This window comes from Gobio gobio (genome assembly GCF_949357685.1).
Source record: "Gobio gobio genome assembly, chromosome: 11".
Lineage (NCBI taxonomy): Eukaryota > Metazoa > Chordata > Actinopteri > Cypriniformes > Gobionidae > Gobio > Gobio gobio.
Window position 1 is genome coordinate 48,155,280 of NC_137104.1, and position 16,613 is coordinate 48,171,892.

Here is a 16,613-nt window from a genome sequence, read left to right on the forward strand (position 1 = left end):
GAGCACGATGATGTGAGTGATGTGCTTCAGCTGATCCTGGACCTGCTGGACGGTGAGTGCGATGATGTGAGTGATGTGCTTCAGCTGATCCTGGACCTGCTGGACGGTGAGCACGATGATGTGAGTGATGCGCTTCAGCTGATCCTGGACCTGCTGGACGGTGAGCACGATGATGTGAGTGATGCGCTTCAGCTGATCCTGGACCTGCTGGACGGTGAGCACGATGATGTGAGTGATGTGCTTCAGCTGATCCTGGACCTGCTGAACGGTGAGCACGATGATGTGAGTGATGTGCTTCAGCTGATCCTGGACCTGCTGGACGGTGAGCACGATGATGTGAGTGATGTGCTTCAGCTGATCCTGGACCTGCTGGACGGTGAGCATGATGATGTGAGTGATGCGCTTCAGCTGATCCTGGACCTGTTGGACGGTGAGCACGATGATGTGAGTGATGCGCTTCAGCTGATCCTGGACCTGCTGGACGGTGAGTGCGATGATGTGAGTGATGCGCTTCAGCTGATCCTGGACCTGCTGGACGGTGAGTGCGATGATGTGAGTGATGCGCTTCAGCTGATCCTGGACCTGCTGGACGGTGAGCACGATGATGTGAGTGATGTGCTTCAGCTGATCCTGGACCTGCTGGACGGTGAGCACGATGATGTGAGTGATGCGCTTCAGCTGATCCTGGACCTGCTGGACGGTGAGCACGATGATGTGAGTGATGCGCTTCAGCTGATCCTGGACCTGCTGGACGGTGAGTGCGATGATGTGAGTGATGCGCTTCAGCTGATCCTGGACCTGCTGGACGGTGAGTGCGATGATGTGAGTGATGCGCTTCAGCTGATCCTGGACCTGCTGGACGGTGAGCACGATGATGTGAGTGATGTGCTTCAGCTGATCCTGGACCTGCTGGACGGTGAGTGCGATGATGTGAGTGATGTGCTTCAGCTGATCCTGGACCTGCTGGACGGTGAGTGCGATGATGTGAGTGATGCGCTTCAGCTGATCCTGGACCTGCTGGACGGTGAGCACGATGATGTGAGTGATGTGCTTCAGCTGATCCTGGACCTGCTGGACGGTGAGTGCGATGATGTGAGTGATGTGCTTCAGCTGATCCTGGACCTGCTGGACGGTGAGTGCGATGATGTGAGTGATGCGCTTCAGCTGATCCTGGACCTGCTGGACGGTGAGCACGATGATGTGAGTGATGTGCTTCAGCTGATCCTGGACCTGCTGGACGGTGAGTGCGATGATGTGAGTGATGCGCTTCAGCTGATCCTGGACCTGCTGGACGGTGAGTGCGATGATGTGAGTGATGCGCTTCAGCTGATCCTGGACCTGCTGGACAGTGATCACGATGATGTGAGTGATGTGCTTCAGCTGATCCTGGACCTGCTGGATGGTGAGTGCGATGATGTGAGTGATGCGCTTCAGCTGATCCTGGGTCAGTGGTGTATTAAGCGGTAGGAGCAGCTGTTGTGGGACTAGAGGAGGGTGTGGAGGTCTGTGCTCATCTGAACAATGCCAAAATCTATGAGGGGATTTCAGACGCTCATGACTTGAAAATGTCCTCTGTAGCTTCAGTGAATGACCTCTGCACAAGGTCAACATTATGCATAAATGTATTCATCAGGACTATTAATACCTTATTAGATTATGATGTAACAATTTATAAGATATTCAATTATTTTACAATGTATTATTGGCAACATGCTAATATACACTAAGGCTTTTCATACTTTTGTAAGGTTTCTAATGCTCTCCAAGGCTGAATTTATTTAATAATAAAAAACAGTAATATTGTGAAATATTACTATTTAAAAGCTGAATTTTCAGCATCATTACTCCAGTCTTCAGTGTAACATGATCCTTCAGAAATCATTCTAAAATGAGACATTTCTTATTATTAGCAATATTGAATATTGAAAACTGAGAAAAACACAAAGATTATTTGATGAATAGAAAGTTCAAAAGAACAGCATTTATTTTAATATCAGAAATCTTTTGTAACAATATACATTTCTTTACTGTAACTTTTATCATTTTAATATGTCCTTGCTGAATAAAAGTATATTTCTTTTTAAAAAAATATTACTGACCCCAAATTTTTAATTCTATATGCTAATGATATTTAATGATAATTATGAATATATGAATCTTCCTAACCTAGCTTTTAAACTGTTTTGAATATGCATTATTTAGGTACATTTAGGGCTGTATTTATAGACATTTTCATTTCTGAAATTTGAAATTGTGTGGCTTTTCCCTACATGTTTGTTGTAGGTGGTTGCCAGGTCATTGTTATGCGGTTGCTAATAGATTTTGAGTTATGTTGAGTGTGATGCTGTTCAGTTGCTAGGGTGGTTGCTAGGTGGTAACGAGACCCCCTCAAGTCTCTGATTGTCTGATCTTTAGATGGCTCCAGTCCCTCCCTTACTGTAAGACAAAATCTGAAGAAGTAATAGCTTTTTTTGAAGTAAGAGCTCACCTCTCCTCATTATTTGAGGTGTCATTCTGTAATCGATGCAGAACGAGTCACTCAATTTTAATTAGGGTTACTAGTTTTCAGCCTTTAACATCACCATATGAGCACAGATATTACCCCTCTTTAAATAAGAGTTTGCTTTTATAGAACTCCGCTTCTTTCAGTACCAGATCTAGTAGAAATATTTGGAGTAATAAGAGTCCAGAAATGCAGAATGTTGTCCACCCATCCCGTATGTCGCCTGTTGGTGATATCTCAAACCCCGCAGCTGTTCGGACCACCCCCGTCAGCAGCTGTGAATATATTCAAATGCTGACCTCACCATTGTCCGATACAGCTTCTCTTTATCATGTGCATATCAGACAGATTTCATAAACTGAGCTTAGCTGATAAAGTGATGTGATGTTTTTGAGATGAGCATGCCATTGACCATATTCTATTCAACATATTCTAAAAGGTCATTGTACATCACTTGAGGAGAGATCAGCTGTAACAGGGTTTCCTTAAAGGGTTAGTTCACCCAAAAATGAAAATAATGTCATTTTTTACTCACCCTCATGCCGTTCCACACCCTTAAGACCTCTGTTCATCTTCGGAACAAAAATTATGATATTTTTGTTGAAATCTGAAAGCTCAGTGAGGCCTGCATAGGGAGCAAAGCAATTTACACTCTCAAGATCCATTAATGTACTAAAAACATATTTAAATCAGTTCCTGTGAGTACAGTGGTTCAATATTAATATTATAAAGCGACTAGAATATTTTTGGTGCGCCAAAAAAACCTAAATAACGACTTCAATAGTGATAACCGATTTCACTACTTCATGAAGCTTCGGAGCGTATCGAATCAGCGTATTGAATCATGATTCGGATCGCGTGTGGTGTTAAACTGCTGAAATCACGTGACTTTGGCGCTCCGAACCACTGAATCGATTCGCTGATTCATAACGCTCCAAAGCTTCATGAAGCAGTGAAATCGGTTATCACTATAGAAGTCGTTATTTAGGGTTTTTTGGCGCACCAAAAATATTCTTGTCGCGTTATAATATTAATATTGAACCACTGTACTCACATGGATTGATTTAAATATGTCTTTAATACATTAATGGATCTTGAGAGTGTAAATTGCTTTGCTCCCTATGGAGGCCTCACTGAGCCTTCAGATTTCAACAAAAATCTCTTAATTTGTGTTCCGAAGATGAACAAAGGTCTTACGGGTGTGGAACGGCATGAGGGTGAGTAAAAAATGACATTATTTTCATTTTTTGGTGAACTAACCCTTTAATACGATAGTGCACCTTTAAATAAAAATGTTTTTTTTTAATATCTGCTCAACCTTAAGATGAATTTATAGGTTTTGTTTGTTGAACTAAAAAGATGATTGCACACAATGAAAGAGGAATGTGACCTCCAAAAAAGCGATGTCGTAGTCCATCTAACTTTGTGTGATCAATATCCCAAAATCTATTCTACTACTCGCATTTCTGTATGTTTAAATTTGGCATTGATAAAAAAAAATTTTTTATTAATGGGTGAGGGTGAACTGTTCAGTTTTCATCTTAAAGGGATAGTTCACTCAAAATTGAAAATTCTGTCATCAGTTGCGCTCACCCTCAAGTTGTTCCAAACCTCTATGAGTCTCTTTCTTCTGTTGAACACAAAATATATTTTGAAGACTGGTGGTAACCAGACAGCCATTGACTTTTATGGTTGGTTACCAACATTCTTCATAATGTTGAAGATATGCATCCCTGAGCCTAGGGGCCTGTGTAGTCCTTAATCCACCCCTTGACAGATGGCCACACCTGAGAACAATGCAAAATGCATTTGATTGAAGTGCAGTGAAGTTTTTTTGAAAGAGACGCCAACAGCCTCTTCAAGAGCACATCCAAGCACTCCATTATACTCCAGATGCAATCCATTTTGCCTATGTATGCACTATTCTATGCCAGATTTTGTATACATAATGAGTAGTGTGTTCACAATGAAAGCAATTACTTCAAATACCTGGATGATCCACTTATTTAACCAGAAAAGTGTGGAATGATGGAGCCTTTGTGCACTTAAAGGGATGGTTCACCCAAAAATGAAACTTCTGTCATCATTTACTCACCCTCAAGTTGTTCCAAACCTGTATGGGTTTCTTTCTTCTGTTGAACGCAAAAGAAGATATTTTAAAGAATGTTGGTCACCAGACAGTTGACCCATTGACATCCATAGTATTTTTGTCTTGCTATGGAAGTCAACGGCAACTGTCTGGTTACCAAAAATATCTTGTGTTCAACATAAGAAAGAAACTCATACAGGGTTGGAAGAACTTGAGGGTAAGTATGTAATGACAAAATGATCGTTTTTAGGTGAACTATCCCTTTAATGATCACCATTTCATTTAGGTAGCAGAGGGGGCGGCACTAGCTGTCTAAATGTATACACTAGACCAGGGTTCCTCAAACTCGGTCCTGGAGGGCCGCTGTCCTGCAGAGTTTAGCTCCAACCCTGATCAAACACACCTGAGCAAGTAAATCAAGGTTTTCAGGATCATAGATATCCATAATAAAGGCTAGATGTCTCATCTGCGCTGCTGGCCAATGGAGGTCGACGTCCGCACCTGGCGGCCATCTTGTCACAGGCAGCTCGCTCACTTGTAACATTGTTTTCATGGGTGCTTGCACTTTTTAAATAACCATAACTTGCTCAATTTTCTACCGATGTTCAAACTGTTTGGTTTGTTATAAACGTCAGAGATGTAGTTATGACACTGCATACTTATGAAAAATGATTCATAATTTGTTCAAGCATCCATAATTATAGCAACGTTAATAACGTTTGTAAGAAACCAAACCATTTGTAAATCCGTCAAGATTGCCATGAGATAAGAGTATTTGTGTTCATGCAGATCACTCGCCTTACATCAGGTACCACAGAGCCCTGCCTGTGACAAGATGGCCGCCGGTGATGACGTTAGAGACACCACCGTAAGACATCTAGCCTTTATTATGGATATCTCTTGTGTTCAACAGAAGAAAGAAACTCATACAGGGTTGGAAGAACCCTGGAAGAATTATGGATATTTCTTATAAGACACATCTCTTCCAGCAACACCTGACCAATAGGGAATAGCACTTATCATTCTATTCATTTTCTGTCTGTCTAATTTATTTAAAAAATAATAATAATAATAAATCTGTTCTGTGCTAGATTAACTAAGACTTGTTACAGCACTTGCATATTGTTGCCCTTGACTGTTCTAGTTGCTTCTATTGCCCTCATTTGTACGTCGCTTTGGATAAAAGCGTCTGCTAAATGACTAAATGTAAAATATCTATGTTCAGGATTACTAGAAAATCACAGGAAGGTGTGTTTGATCAGGGTTGGAGCTAAACTCTGCAGGACAGCGGCCCTCCAGGACCGAGTTTGAGGAACCCTGCACTAGACAGTAGACAAGCTGAATCCAAAATCGCACCCTAAACCCTCATTCACTATTCCCTACGTTGGTCCACTAATACAGTTCGCTTGAAGGAGTGAATGAAAACGAGTGAGTGAATTCAGACAGCCATTGTGTGTACATCTTCTGTACACTTTTTATTGGGGTTGTGCATTGTGGGATAGAATTAGTGCACTCAATAACGTCCACTATGGTTTTGGACACCACTACAAATGGCTGTCCCTTTGAATAGTGCCCTATTTGAGGGTATAGGGGGCAATTTCGGATTCAGCCTAATAATGCATACTTCATAGTGTATTGTATGTCATTTGGGACACAACTTCAGGGTTGCCCTTCTTATCATTGACGATTGTGCATGTTAGTTGTTGTAGATCCCAAAATGCCTCCAAATATTATCAGATTTTATGTCTAACCTCTTTACTATCTGTATAGTTCTGCCTCTCTTTTAGGTTTGTTTGCAGACCACATTTAGACCACATTTTGATGTGAAATCTTCTCAAAGCACTGCACAGATTATATAAAAGCCATCAGCATGCTCATAAACAAACCTGATTTATGTTTCTAAGATGAATCACATTTGTTTTCCTGGTTTTGGAGGGGTCCAGTGTGGAGTGGACCGACCTGACCGCATTCTCACCTGTTGACTCAACAAAGCCTCTTTTATCACATCTGTTCCGTTCTCCATGGCAGCGAGACATAACTGAGATGATTTTAGGAAGGGTATGCAATGAGTGCGCCATCGCTGCGGATACACGTCCCCGGGGTTCTGCACTGTACAGATCTCAATTGTTTAACTCATGACTGATTGAATCTACATTTATCTCGAAATGCCTGCAAGCATGGACTGAAAGCAGTCTGAGAAAACTCTCCGCCTGACTGCGTTGCATGCGGTTTTTGACCTCTGCGTTATTTTTGTCTGCTTTAGCTGCATTCTGATCGGTTTTACACTGCATGTTTTTGTTATTGTTTTAGAAATGTAGATGACTCGCACAAATGTAAGTGGTTCAATGCAGGTATGCTCCACTAGTTTAGTGCTGGTGCTGGCTGGGTTTTATCAGTGGTACCAGATGGCTGATTTGCTCCGTGCTGCTATAGTGGCCTGATTTCAACTTTTAAATGCTCTAGTTAAAGTATTAAATAAGAGCAGACTCGCATTGGCTTACACATGACCCAATCCAGTGGGAACCGTAATAATGACATTTCCAGCAGTCTCAGATTTGTGTGGCGTCAGATCTTTGATTGCCGCTGTATCAATTATTATAATTCGGGTCTTGGACGTGGTTCACTTTAATACGTCTTTAACTGTATAGTTTCCAGCAACATTGTTTGAATTAAATCTAATTTAATGTGATGTTTTTTAAGATAAATAATAAGTTTGTTACTACTTGTTTCATGGCAGACCATGAAACTTGATTAAATAAATGTATGCAATATTAATGTATTAGTTATTTTAAGATATAATGGGCAACCTTCTTTACAGTCTTGTTTTCTAATTTAAGAGCAATCTTTGTTGTTGTTTTTAGAGAACTATATAAAAAACTGACCTTAAGCCTTTGTGTAAACGAATGAGCAGCACATTCATTATACACCGATCATGCATAACATTTTCCCTCATCAACCCCTTTTGCTGCCAAAACAGCCCTGACCCGTTGAGGCATGGCCTCCACTGGTATCTGGCACCAAGATGTTATCAGCAGATCCTTTAAGTCCTGTAAGTTGCGAGGTTGGGCATCCATGGATCTGACTTGTTCAGCACATCTCACAGATGCTCGATTGGATTGAGGTCTGGGGAATTTGGATCGGACCAAACGGGCCAGCCTTCGCTCCCCACATTTATCAATGAGCCTTGGCCATGACCCTGTCGCCGGTTCACCACTGTTCCTTCCTTGGACCACTTTGGATAGATACTGACCACTGCACACCAGGAACACCCCACAAGAGCTGCAGTCTTGGAGATTACCCAGTTATCTAGCCAATTCAATTTGGCCCTTGTCCAACTCGCTCAAATCCTTACGCTTGCCCATTTTTCCTGCTTCTAACACATCAACTTTGAGGACAAAATGCTCATTTGCAGCCTAATATATCCCACCCACTAACAGGTGCCGCGATGAAGAGATAATCAGCGTTATTCACTTCACCTGTCATAATGTTATGCCTGATCTGTGTATATAATATATACAGTATATATAATCATATAATCCCTTTTAAAACGAATGCCTTGGACAGTGCTAACTCGCTCCACAACCTGTCAGCATCTATCTATCTAAAAGGTGGGTATAACGTTTTATATTGTTATTATTATTTGTAGCAGTATACAATCAACTTGGATGTGTAAGTCATTTAAACTTAAATGATATTAAACTGACTTTTTAAAAAAAAGTTAGGCCTAAATCTTGTATAACTTGGGAATTCTTTTTTTTTTTTTTTTTTTACATATTTTGATGAGTTAAAGCAATATTTAAACATATTGTCATTCCTTATTGATCATAACCTATGATTTTTTTACAGGTGCTACTTAAGATTGAAATAGTAAACATTTTTACGGAACAATTGTGCAGCTAAATGCACAAATGTATTATCTTTTTTTTAAATCACTCTTGGAATTGAATATATTGCGTTTGCAGGCCCACCAGGTCATAGTGTACATTGGATGACTTATAAAATATGGGAACCACCTCAGCTTTCCAGTGGGACGCCTTGAAGGACGTGTGTACCTCCATCCTTCTGCCGCAGATCCAGCTTTTAGAAACCAATAGGGGGAGCCATGCTGAAAAAAAACAACAAACCTACATTTGTCTTTACAGCACCTGAGAAGACTCCACTATTGTCCTTCGTTTATTCAAGTAAATTATACATATAAAACCAGAAATAGTCTATATAAAGACGAGTAGCCTTTTTTAAACGTGCTAACTGTGTGTCAGTGTCCCCCATGCCGGTCAATGGTGCGGTCCAGTGGACAGGCAGAGACCGTCCCGCATAGAGCGGCTGTATTCGGTAAAGCGGCTGCTGTGTGGTGGGCAGGGCCCCGGACCTGGGCCCCCCTCTTCTTCTATCTTTAGTTTTCACAGCTGAGATCAGACAAATCTGTGGGAATAACGAATGCAGTCATTCACCGATCGTTTTTCTCTTTTAATTGAACTCAACTGTTTGTTACCGATTAGATTTAAAGGGCCACTGCATTCGGGTGTGTTCAAAACTGGGAGTTCCTCTTTTTACACGTCTTTTTTTTTCTCGGACCCTGTAATGGAATGACTGACTACAAACCATGAACAAAATGGAGAACAAGGCTCTAGAGAGCAGCTTTGAAGAAAAACTGACGCTGTCAGACAAAGGTATGTAACTGAAATGAAGAAATAAGCACAAAATGTTCACGAAACCCTGGAAAGGCACGGGTGGTCAAAGGACGTTGGATATTTCAGGGGAGTCTTCATATGTATGAATAATTTTTTAGCACTTTATGGTGTTTATTTTCCGCAAGACGCTATTAATATGTTAAAAGTGGTTCGTTGAGGTTTCTGTGCCGCCTGTCATTAAGAAAACGATAAACGTAGCGGTTAATTTGCGCGTGACCTGGATAACGGCTATTCGCATTTCTGTGAGGAAAATTTGTCGTGTAATGTCAACGCTGTTAATTTGTTGAACCTAACGTGATTCGGACAATGTATTCGTCGTTTTGTTCATTTGATAAATACTATATTTCCATGAGAAAACCTTCAGTGCGTTTATATGTTAAAAGGTTAGGTTTAAGCGCAGTACCGGTGTGCGCAAAAACAGCCACGCGCACGTCTGTTTACCCGCTACCTGTCTATTACTGTCATGAATTAAGCTCAGGTTTTTCGTTGTTGCCATCATGATTAAACCTCCTGCTCGATAAAAATATCTAAACACACTTAAAACAAGATTAAGATATTTGTCAGTGGGGTAAGAAACAAATATTATGTAATGTTTATACAGTCCTATCATTTTGCTTCTCAGTTAAATTTAAAAGAAAAATGTATATGTCTACACTATTCATATTATATTATGAAGACAAAGATACTGATTAAGACATTTGTATTTTATAATGTTTATTAATAGAGTCTGTGTCAAATAGCATCCCCACCATGCATTTATTTTACATGAAAGAGAGAAATTCGTTTATGATTGTGCATTGGATGGCTTCTGTAGTATAATGATTATAGATCTTTAAACCCAGAGGTTGCAGGTACAAATCCCGTAAGGTGTTATTCATAAACTACAGCTATTGTGTTCTTGATAAAGGCATTTAACCTCAGGTTCTAGTCATAATTCACTGCAAGCTTCTTTGAATGAAAGCATCTTCTGAAATAGGATGCAATCCCTTAGGCCCTCTCATAAATCACCTTTAATGGCAAGGTCAGAGCTTCCAGATGTGTGTTTGCAGGTAGACCAATGAGATCAGAGTGTGTTATGCTAAGGAAACATCATTATCCCACAAGATCTTAGCTTGAGCAGCACATTCCTTGGTAATTTAAGGCTGAAGGATTTAAAATGTAAAATTCAAAAAGGCTGTTTTTGAACTGGCATACCACATGTACGCTTGTGCGGCCCTAAATTATAACAATGCGCAAAAGAGGAGGAATCTCAGTAGTGTAAATACATTCCTATGTGATGACTGTGTCATCATTCTCTTCATTTTTGACCTGGGCCTTGCAGCCATGATGATGAACACCTCTACTGTAATATTATTCTCCCATTCTTGTGGCTCTTTAATAACCACATTCCTTCTTCTTAAAGCCCCATTCAGTTCTGATCTGGTTCCTCCCACATGTTGTTCCGGCATCCGTTATTCACATCCTGTGAATGTAAAGCTGATCCTAGATCAGCGGCAGCTGTATGTCTCACACCTTGGGCCGTTTGAGTCACGGACAGCAGTGTGGCGTTATTATTATCAGCTCTGATGGAAGACTTGTCCTGCAGTCTGAAGCTCAGAGAGAGCGAGAGAGAAGGACAGGTCAGAGAATCCTCTGTGCAGCAACATTGATTGCTTTGTAACGGGTGTTTTGGGCTCTGGATCAAGACTGAACTTGTTCAAAGGGACACTGTTTCCCCATCACAGATGAGATGATATGGCTCTCTACACAGACTCTCACTAGGAGACATTTTCTTTATGGTGTGTTCACACTTATTTGGTTCGATTAAAACAAACCCTGGTTCGATTGCTCTGTTAGTGCGGTTCATTTGAATAAGTGTGAACACTTCCAAGCGAACTCTGGTGCGGTGCGACTGAAATATGAACGCATCACAGACCAAAGACATGTGAACGGGACAAGATTTGGCAAGAAGTGACATTAAAAAGGCCAGAATGCTCAAGCATACTTGTTTTTTCTCAGTCGCGATGTTGCCCATCACAGTTCGGTACAGGCATCAGAACCGCGTCTCCTCTCAGCAGATCTTCAGTTGTGTGTGTGACGGAGGGATTCCTGTCGCTGTTTTGACTCCTTTACACATTTTATAAGCTCTTCACGAGTTCTCAGCTGGTCAAAATACCGTCATATGTAGCTACGCACATACAACGAGCACATTTAGCCCAGCACACAGCATTGTTTTTAAGTTCTGTCACGAAATATACACCATAAAAGCCGACCAATCAGGTTGTGAAGATATCCCTATGCCTTTAGGTTCGGTAATCTTTAGGTTCAGTGTTAAAATGTGAATGCTAAGCGGCAGGAGCGATTCTAGGATTTTCATTTTAGGGGGGTTTAGTCCCCAGTGAGGGTATGAAAAAAAAATGGTAACACTTTAGTTTAGGGTCCAATTCTCACTATTAACTGGTAGCTTATTAGTATGCATATTAGGATATTGGCTGTTTATTATTACTTATAAAGCAAATATTAATGCATTATTCTGCATGACCATATTGTACATCCCTTAATCATACAATGTAGGCAGGGTTATAATCACTGAGATCCCAAATGTGAGGTAGTAAGGGGGGTTAGGGGCTTGCTCCCCCGAGAAAATTTTGATTTCCATGATCTACATATGTGCATTTTAATATCTGAACGCCAAAAATTTGATAACAATAGCTTGAAAACCATGTCAGTGGGCTGATATGACTGATAAAGTTTTTCCATTTCCGTCAGTGAAGACAGTAAACATATGTTTAACTGATATTTATGTTTTATTAATCTTTTTCGTAGACATGTTAATTTACTGAAGGCTACCAGGAAAGCTAGGTAACAAAATGTATTATATTCATTTACAATATTGAAGCTGCGGATTGAAGAACACGCTGATTAAAAGACGGGACGAAGCCTAAGCCTCCCGCCAGTTTCATATGTTATAAAGGTTAATCACACATTTTTTTGGGCGGGCTGGGCAGAAGTTTAGGTTGGGCTGAAGCCCCCCTAAAAAGGGCCTAGTGACGCCCATGCTAAGCGGACCAGGACTAAATGGGTTTTTTCTTGGTCCGGACCAAATGAACCAAGCTAACCGAAACTACAAGTGTGAACACAGGCTTATTTTAGACTGTTATGACTTTTATTTTTGCTGTCTTGCATAAGAACCAAAAAGATTTTAGAGCCATATGCCATACGAGAACCTATAGGTCATAAAACGGTTTATTCTGTAGTTCACTAGAATTTTATTTATACTTAAATGTATGCTATTTCAAATAGCTATGTTTTCCAGCTAACGTTATTTTGTTAATGCATTTAAATCAGCAGAATTTGCAATAAAAAATCTTCAGCCACATATATTTAAGTTTGCAAGGAATAGGCACCTAAAATCTCCAAAGAGCAACTCAAGAACACTGCAGCCGAAATGTCTCTGGAGAAAAGTGCAGACCCACTGAAGAGTCTTTATTTTTAAGAGTAAGCCCAGATGAGAACATTTGTGAGGTTGATTTCCTGTGGGATGGAGTTATTGTTCGAGCTGAAGGCTTTTGTCTGTGTTAGTAATGCATGACGTGGATATTCTCATTCTCAGAGACACTCAGAGCCAATGACGGAATATTTCCTGCTTTTTTCCCAAGAGGTCTTGGAGGGTTGGAAATTTCGATATCTGGCCAAAGTGGCCAGCTCAGCAGACTGCACAGGATTCTTGCGACAGGTTTCATACATAGAATTTCATAATAATATTACCCAACGGACTGCAGAATAACCTGAAAAGCTTCCATAGAACTGTTTTTTAATCATCTAAATTGCCAAATCATACCAAATGTTGTCATAACCACGATTAATAAAGATCCAAGAAACCCATTTTTTACTTCTGCTTTCGGTGGAAAATATGAGTACGAGTTTGTATCATATCACCACATTTTGTACGATTTTATGTTGCACACATCATGGCAGTCGGTGTCGTGCACGAGTAATAACCATGACTGTTTTCAAACATAATGTTGTTAAGTAGACCAAGTAGAGGGGATGACTTTTTCTAGACTATTTCTGGATGTGTCTTTGGCAAGAGCTGCATGTCATAACCGTGTGGGAAGACGGAAAAGGAAAGGGAGGAGGAAGGAATAGAGAGAGGAGGGAAGCAGCAGCATGGAAGGATTTCATTTGAATGTGAGATGTTTGTTTCCAGAGGCCTGAATCTGAAGTTTTATGTGGGAGGAAGAGCAACAAGATGAGAGAAAAAAGACGAGAACTGGAGAGGGCTATAAAATCTGCCCGGAAACAGCTTGGATTGTATTGCTATACAGGACAATATCATTTTTTTGATGAATATCAGAGATTGAATGTGCAAGACTTTTATGAGATAGCAACCATTCAGACCAGTCTTTAAATTTCTCTTTATATGAGATTTTTTGGCTGTATTGTCGTCTTGTTGCCAAATTTTTCTTTGGAGATTTCTTTGGAGATAGAATATTGTTTTTCATTATAAGTTCTGCAGATCAGCATTTTGGTTCCTAGGTTATTCAAAGCACTAGTATATAGATCAATTCATTTTCAAGAGAGTTTAGTACAATATTTCATGGTTAAAAGGTTAGTTCACCCCCCAAAAATAAAATTCTGTCATAAATTACTCACCCCAGTGTCGGTCCTAGACTTTTATTAATGCCCTGTCAGTGCATTAATAAAAAACCCAAAATGACCCCAAAAACTTGATATGTTCACACTTTATATACAAATACAATATAAAGATACAAATTCAATAAAAGATGCAAATAAACAATACTGAAAAATAATAGCCTACTATACAGAAATGTAAAAAAGAAATCAACTGTAAAAATGAAACACTTCACAGTATGAATTTAATATGCATAGAGTCTTATTAAAGTTACTAAAGTTATTCAGTGAAGAGCAGTGAATGATTCTCTCGTTTTCTTTTCTTGTTTTATTAATATTAAAACCCTTTGGTGCTCTTCGGTCATTTTTGGCCGAATGTTTTTACATTTTGTTTATTTAGAATTTTTAACTTTATCGGAATGGTAAAGGTTTTGGCACTTGCTACGTGAAGACACAAAAAAATCATGGACATGATTCAAAGAGGTTAAATGGTCCTGAAAAAATAGTCACACTTGGACTCCTCGTGGTCAAAAATGACCACATTGGATATTAATGGGAGACGAACTTCATCCAGTGGACACTTTTGGTACTGTGCCCAAACAAAATCTTACTGAAAGCTCATTTTTTGAGATATCAAGCTCAAATTTGGAACACAAATTGTTTAGATTTTTGGCAGGGATTTTATAGCAGTTTTATAGTTATATAAAATTGTTCTGAATTAAAATTAAATTTTATATAATGTTATGTATTTATATAATTTCATTCATAAAAATGAAATTCATTTAAAGTATTTTTGTGCATTTTTCATAACAATAAATGTAAAATTCTGTAACTTTTTTAAGTTCACTTTTTAAAACTTTTTTTCACCTCAGCAATAATCTGCCAGGTGTCGTCTTTGAAAAGAGATCAAACTGAAGTCTGTGCTCTAAAGAATTCAAGATTTACGACAGTGTTTAAGTTGGAAATAGCTCTATGCTCAAAAAGTGAATAAATGTATTATAATTACAGCATAAATATAATTTAGAACCATAAAATCCCCTAAAAATAATAATTATTATTTATAATATTAAAAATATTATTAAACTAAAATAAAGTGCATTCATTTTATTGAAATAAAATAAAATTCTGTCATTTTTGACCGCCACGCGAAGAGCAGTCAGAAGATATCTCAGTCAAATTGCTTTCAGTTAAAACAGCTTTAGTCTGGGACTAGCTTAAGCCTTGTCTGTGAAACCGGGGGTATGTGTGCTGTCACTTTAAGACCGAATGCTCAGATCTAACATATTTTAGTATATTTTAGTGTTTTTGATCATCTAAGCGCACACCTGAACCCAAAGTAGACTATACTAGTCCATTTTTCGCTCCGTTTTGGAGTGCACACACAGAAAGCCGCCTTCACAGCTCATTACGCTTTTTACTCTTTTTTTATTATAGTGCAAGTCCGGCAGAAGACTGTGTTACACAATTCGACTTATTTGGATAGTGCATAGGAAGGCTTTAAAGGAAAGGAACACAAGGCATAGTGTTTTCATATTGCTCAGTACTTATTTGAGTAAGTACAACGTAACTACGTCACCTTAAAATAAAGTGTAACCCTGCTTTGTTTGTATGTAACCGTAGGAAGTTTAGGAAATGCCACATCTGACTCTACAAGGACACTAGATATCTAGATGACCTGGATGTCCTTCTTTCCTCTTAGAACATCAATAACAGACTTTCAATGACCTCTTAATAACCTTAAGCAGCTACAGGCAGAGGATGAAGTCATTTTTGGTGTTCATTTGGCGGTTCTTTCCACTCGGAGGTCTGTTTACCCTAAAGCTCATAATGACAGTGTGCACTGATGTTTCAGATCTCTGAGCCATTTCTTTTTTAAAAACTGACAGTGCACTATGAAATTAGAGATGAATCGTCTTAATCTGCAGTTCTGCTTCAACAATGAGGTGGGGCGTCTGCGTCTGCCGTGGAAGTCAGGATCACGTTTTGTCGCAGCAGCTGAAATATAAACAAAGTGAGAATTTGTGCGATTAGATCAAGTCTTCACTGTTGCACAATGACTTTTCTAGGCGGCAGGAAGACAGTGGAAATCTGTCTGCGTCTTACGTAAGCGGGGCGTGTGGATTCCTTTTGAGTCAGAACATGAGAAAACAGGATCTCCTCACGGACACAAGATTTTAATTGAACCGGAATGAATGTGTGTTTACCAACAATGAGATCTGAAAAAGAGGTCAAACTTTGAATAATTTCTGAATAATGCATTTCATTGTTGGTGCACTGAGAGAATGTTTGTAAAGGGTGATTATGTATGCTAATTTATGCAGAAATGCTGCAAATTTTTCCGTAATTAGAAAACAACGTTACATGCTCAGAGTCTAGTTTTCTCTATATTCAAGCTTGTGGCATTCTAGCGAACTTTACTCAGCACTTTCAGTTTATACTACATGGGTTTGATTTCTTTCATCCTTCCCGCAGACCAAAGGGGATTTTCAGACTTCTCTAAGCACATTAAACAATATTCTACAGAATAGTGGAGAATTTAAAAGTCTTTTCAAAGCTTTCTGAGCTTTCTTTTGCTCCATAAATCCTCTGACATAGTGTTTTCTTTGTTGAAGTGAACTTTTAGAGTTTACTCCAATGGTCTGTGGGCTCTGTTTATTTTTTGACGCCTTGTCTTCAGGGTTGGTGGTCTCTGTGTAGAATCAACAAAGTGTGGTCG

The 16,613-nt window shown here is 39.5% G+C and overlaps 1 protein-coding gene across 4 annotated transcripts in view; it reads left to right on the forward strand.

Moving 5' to 3' along the window:
- The first annotated feature begins 8,881 nt into the window (after positions 1-8,881).
- Positions 8,882-16,613, forward strand: part of LOC307134425 (uncharacterized protein) — a 62,598-nt gene continuing 54,866 nt past the window's right edge. For 2 of the 4 annotated variants that reach the window (XM_079830162.1, XM_079830161.1), the window contains exon 1: positions 8,918-9,262. In XM_079830162.1, the coding sequence (XP_079686288.1) occupies positions 9,196-9,262 (67 nt within the window). In that variant the 5' untranslated portion in view covers positions 8,918-9,195. Of the gene's footprint in view, positions 9,263-16,613 lie in introns of all 4 variants that reach the window. The other 2 variants (XM_079830163.1, XM_079830160.1) reach the window with 2 other exon arrangements.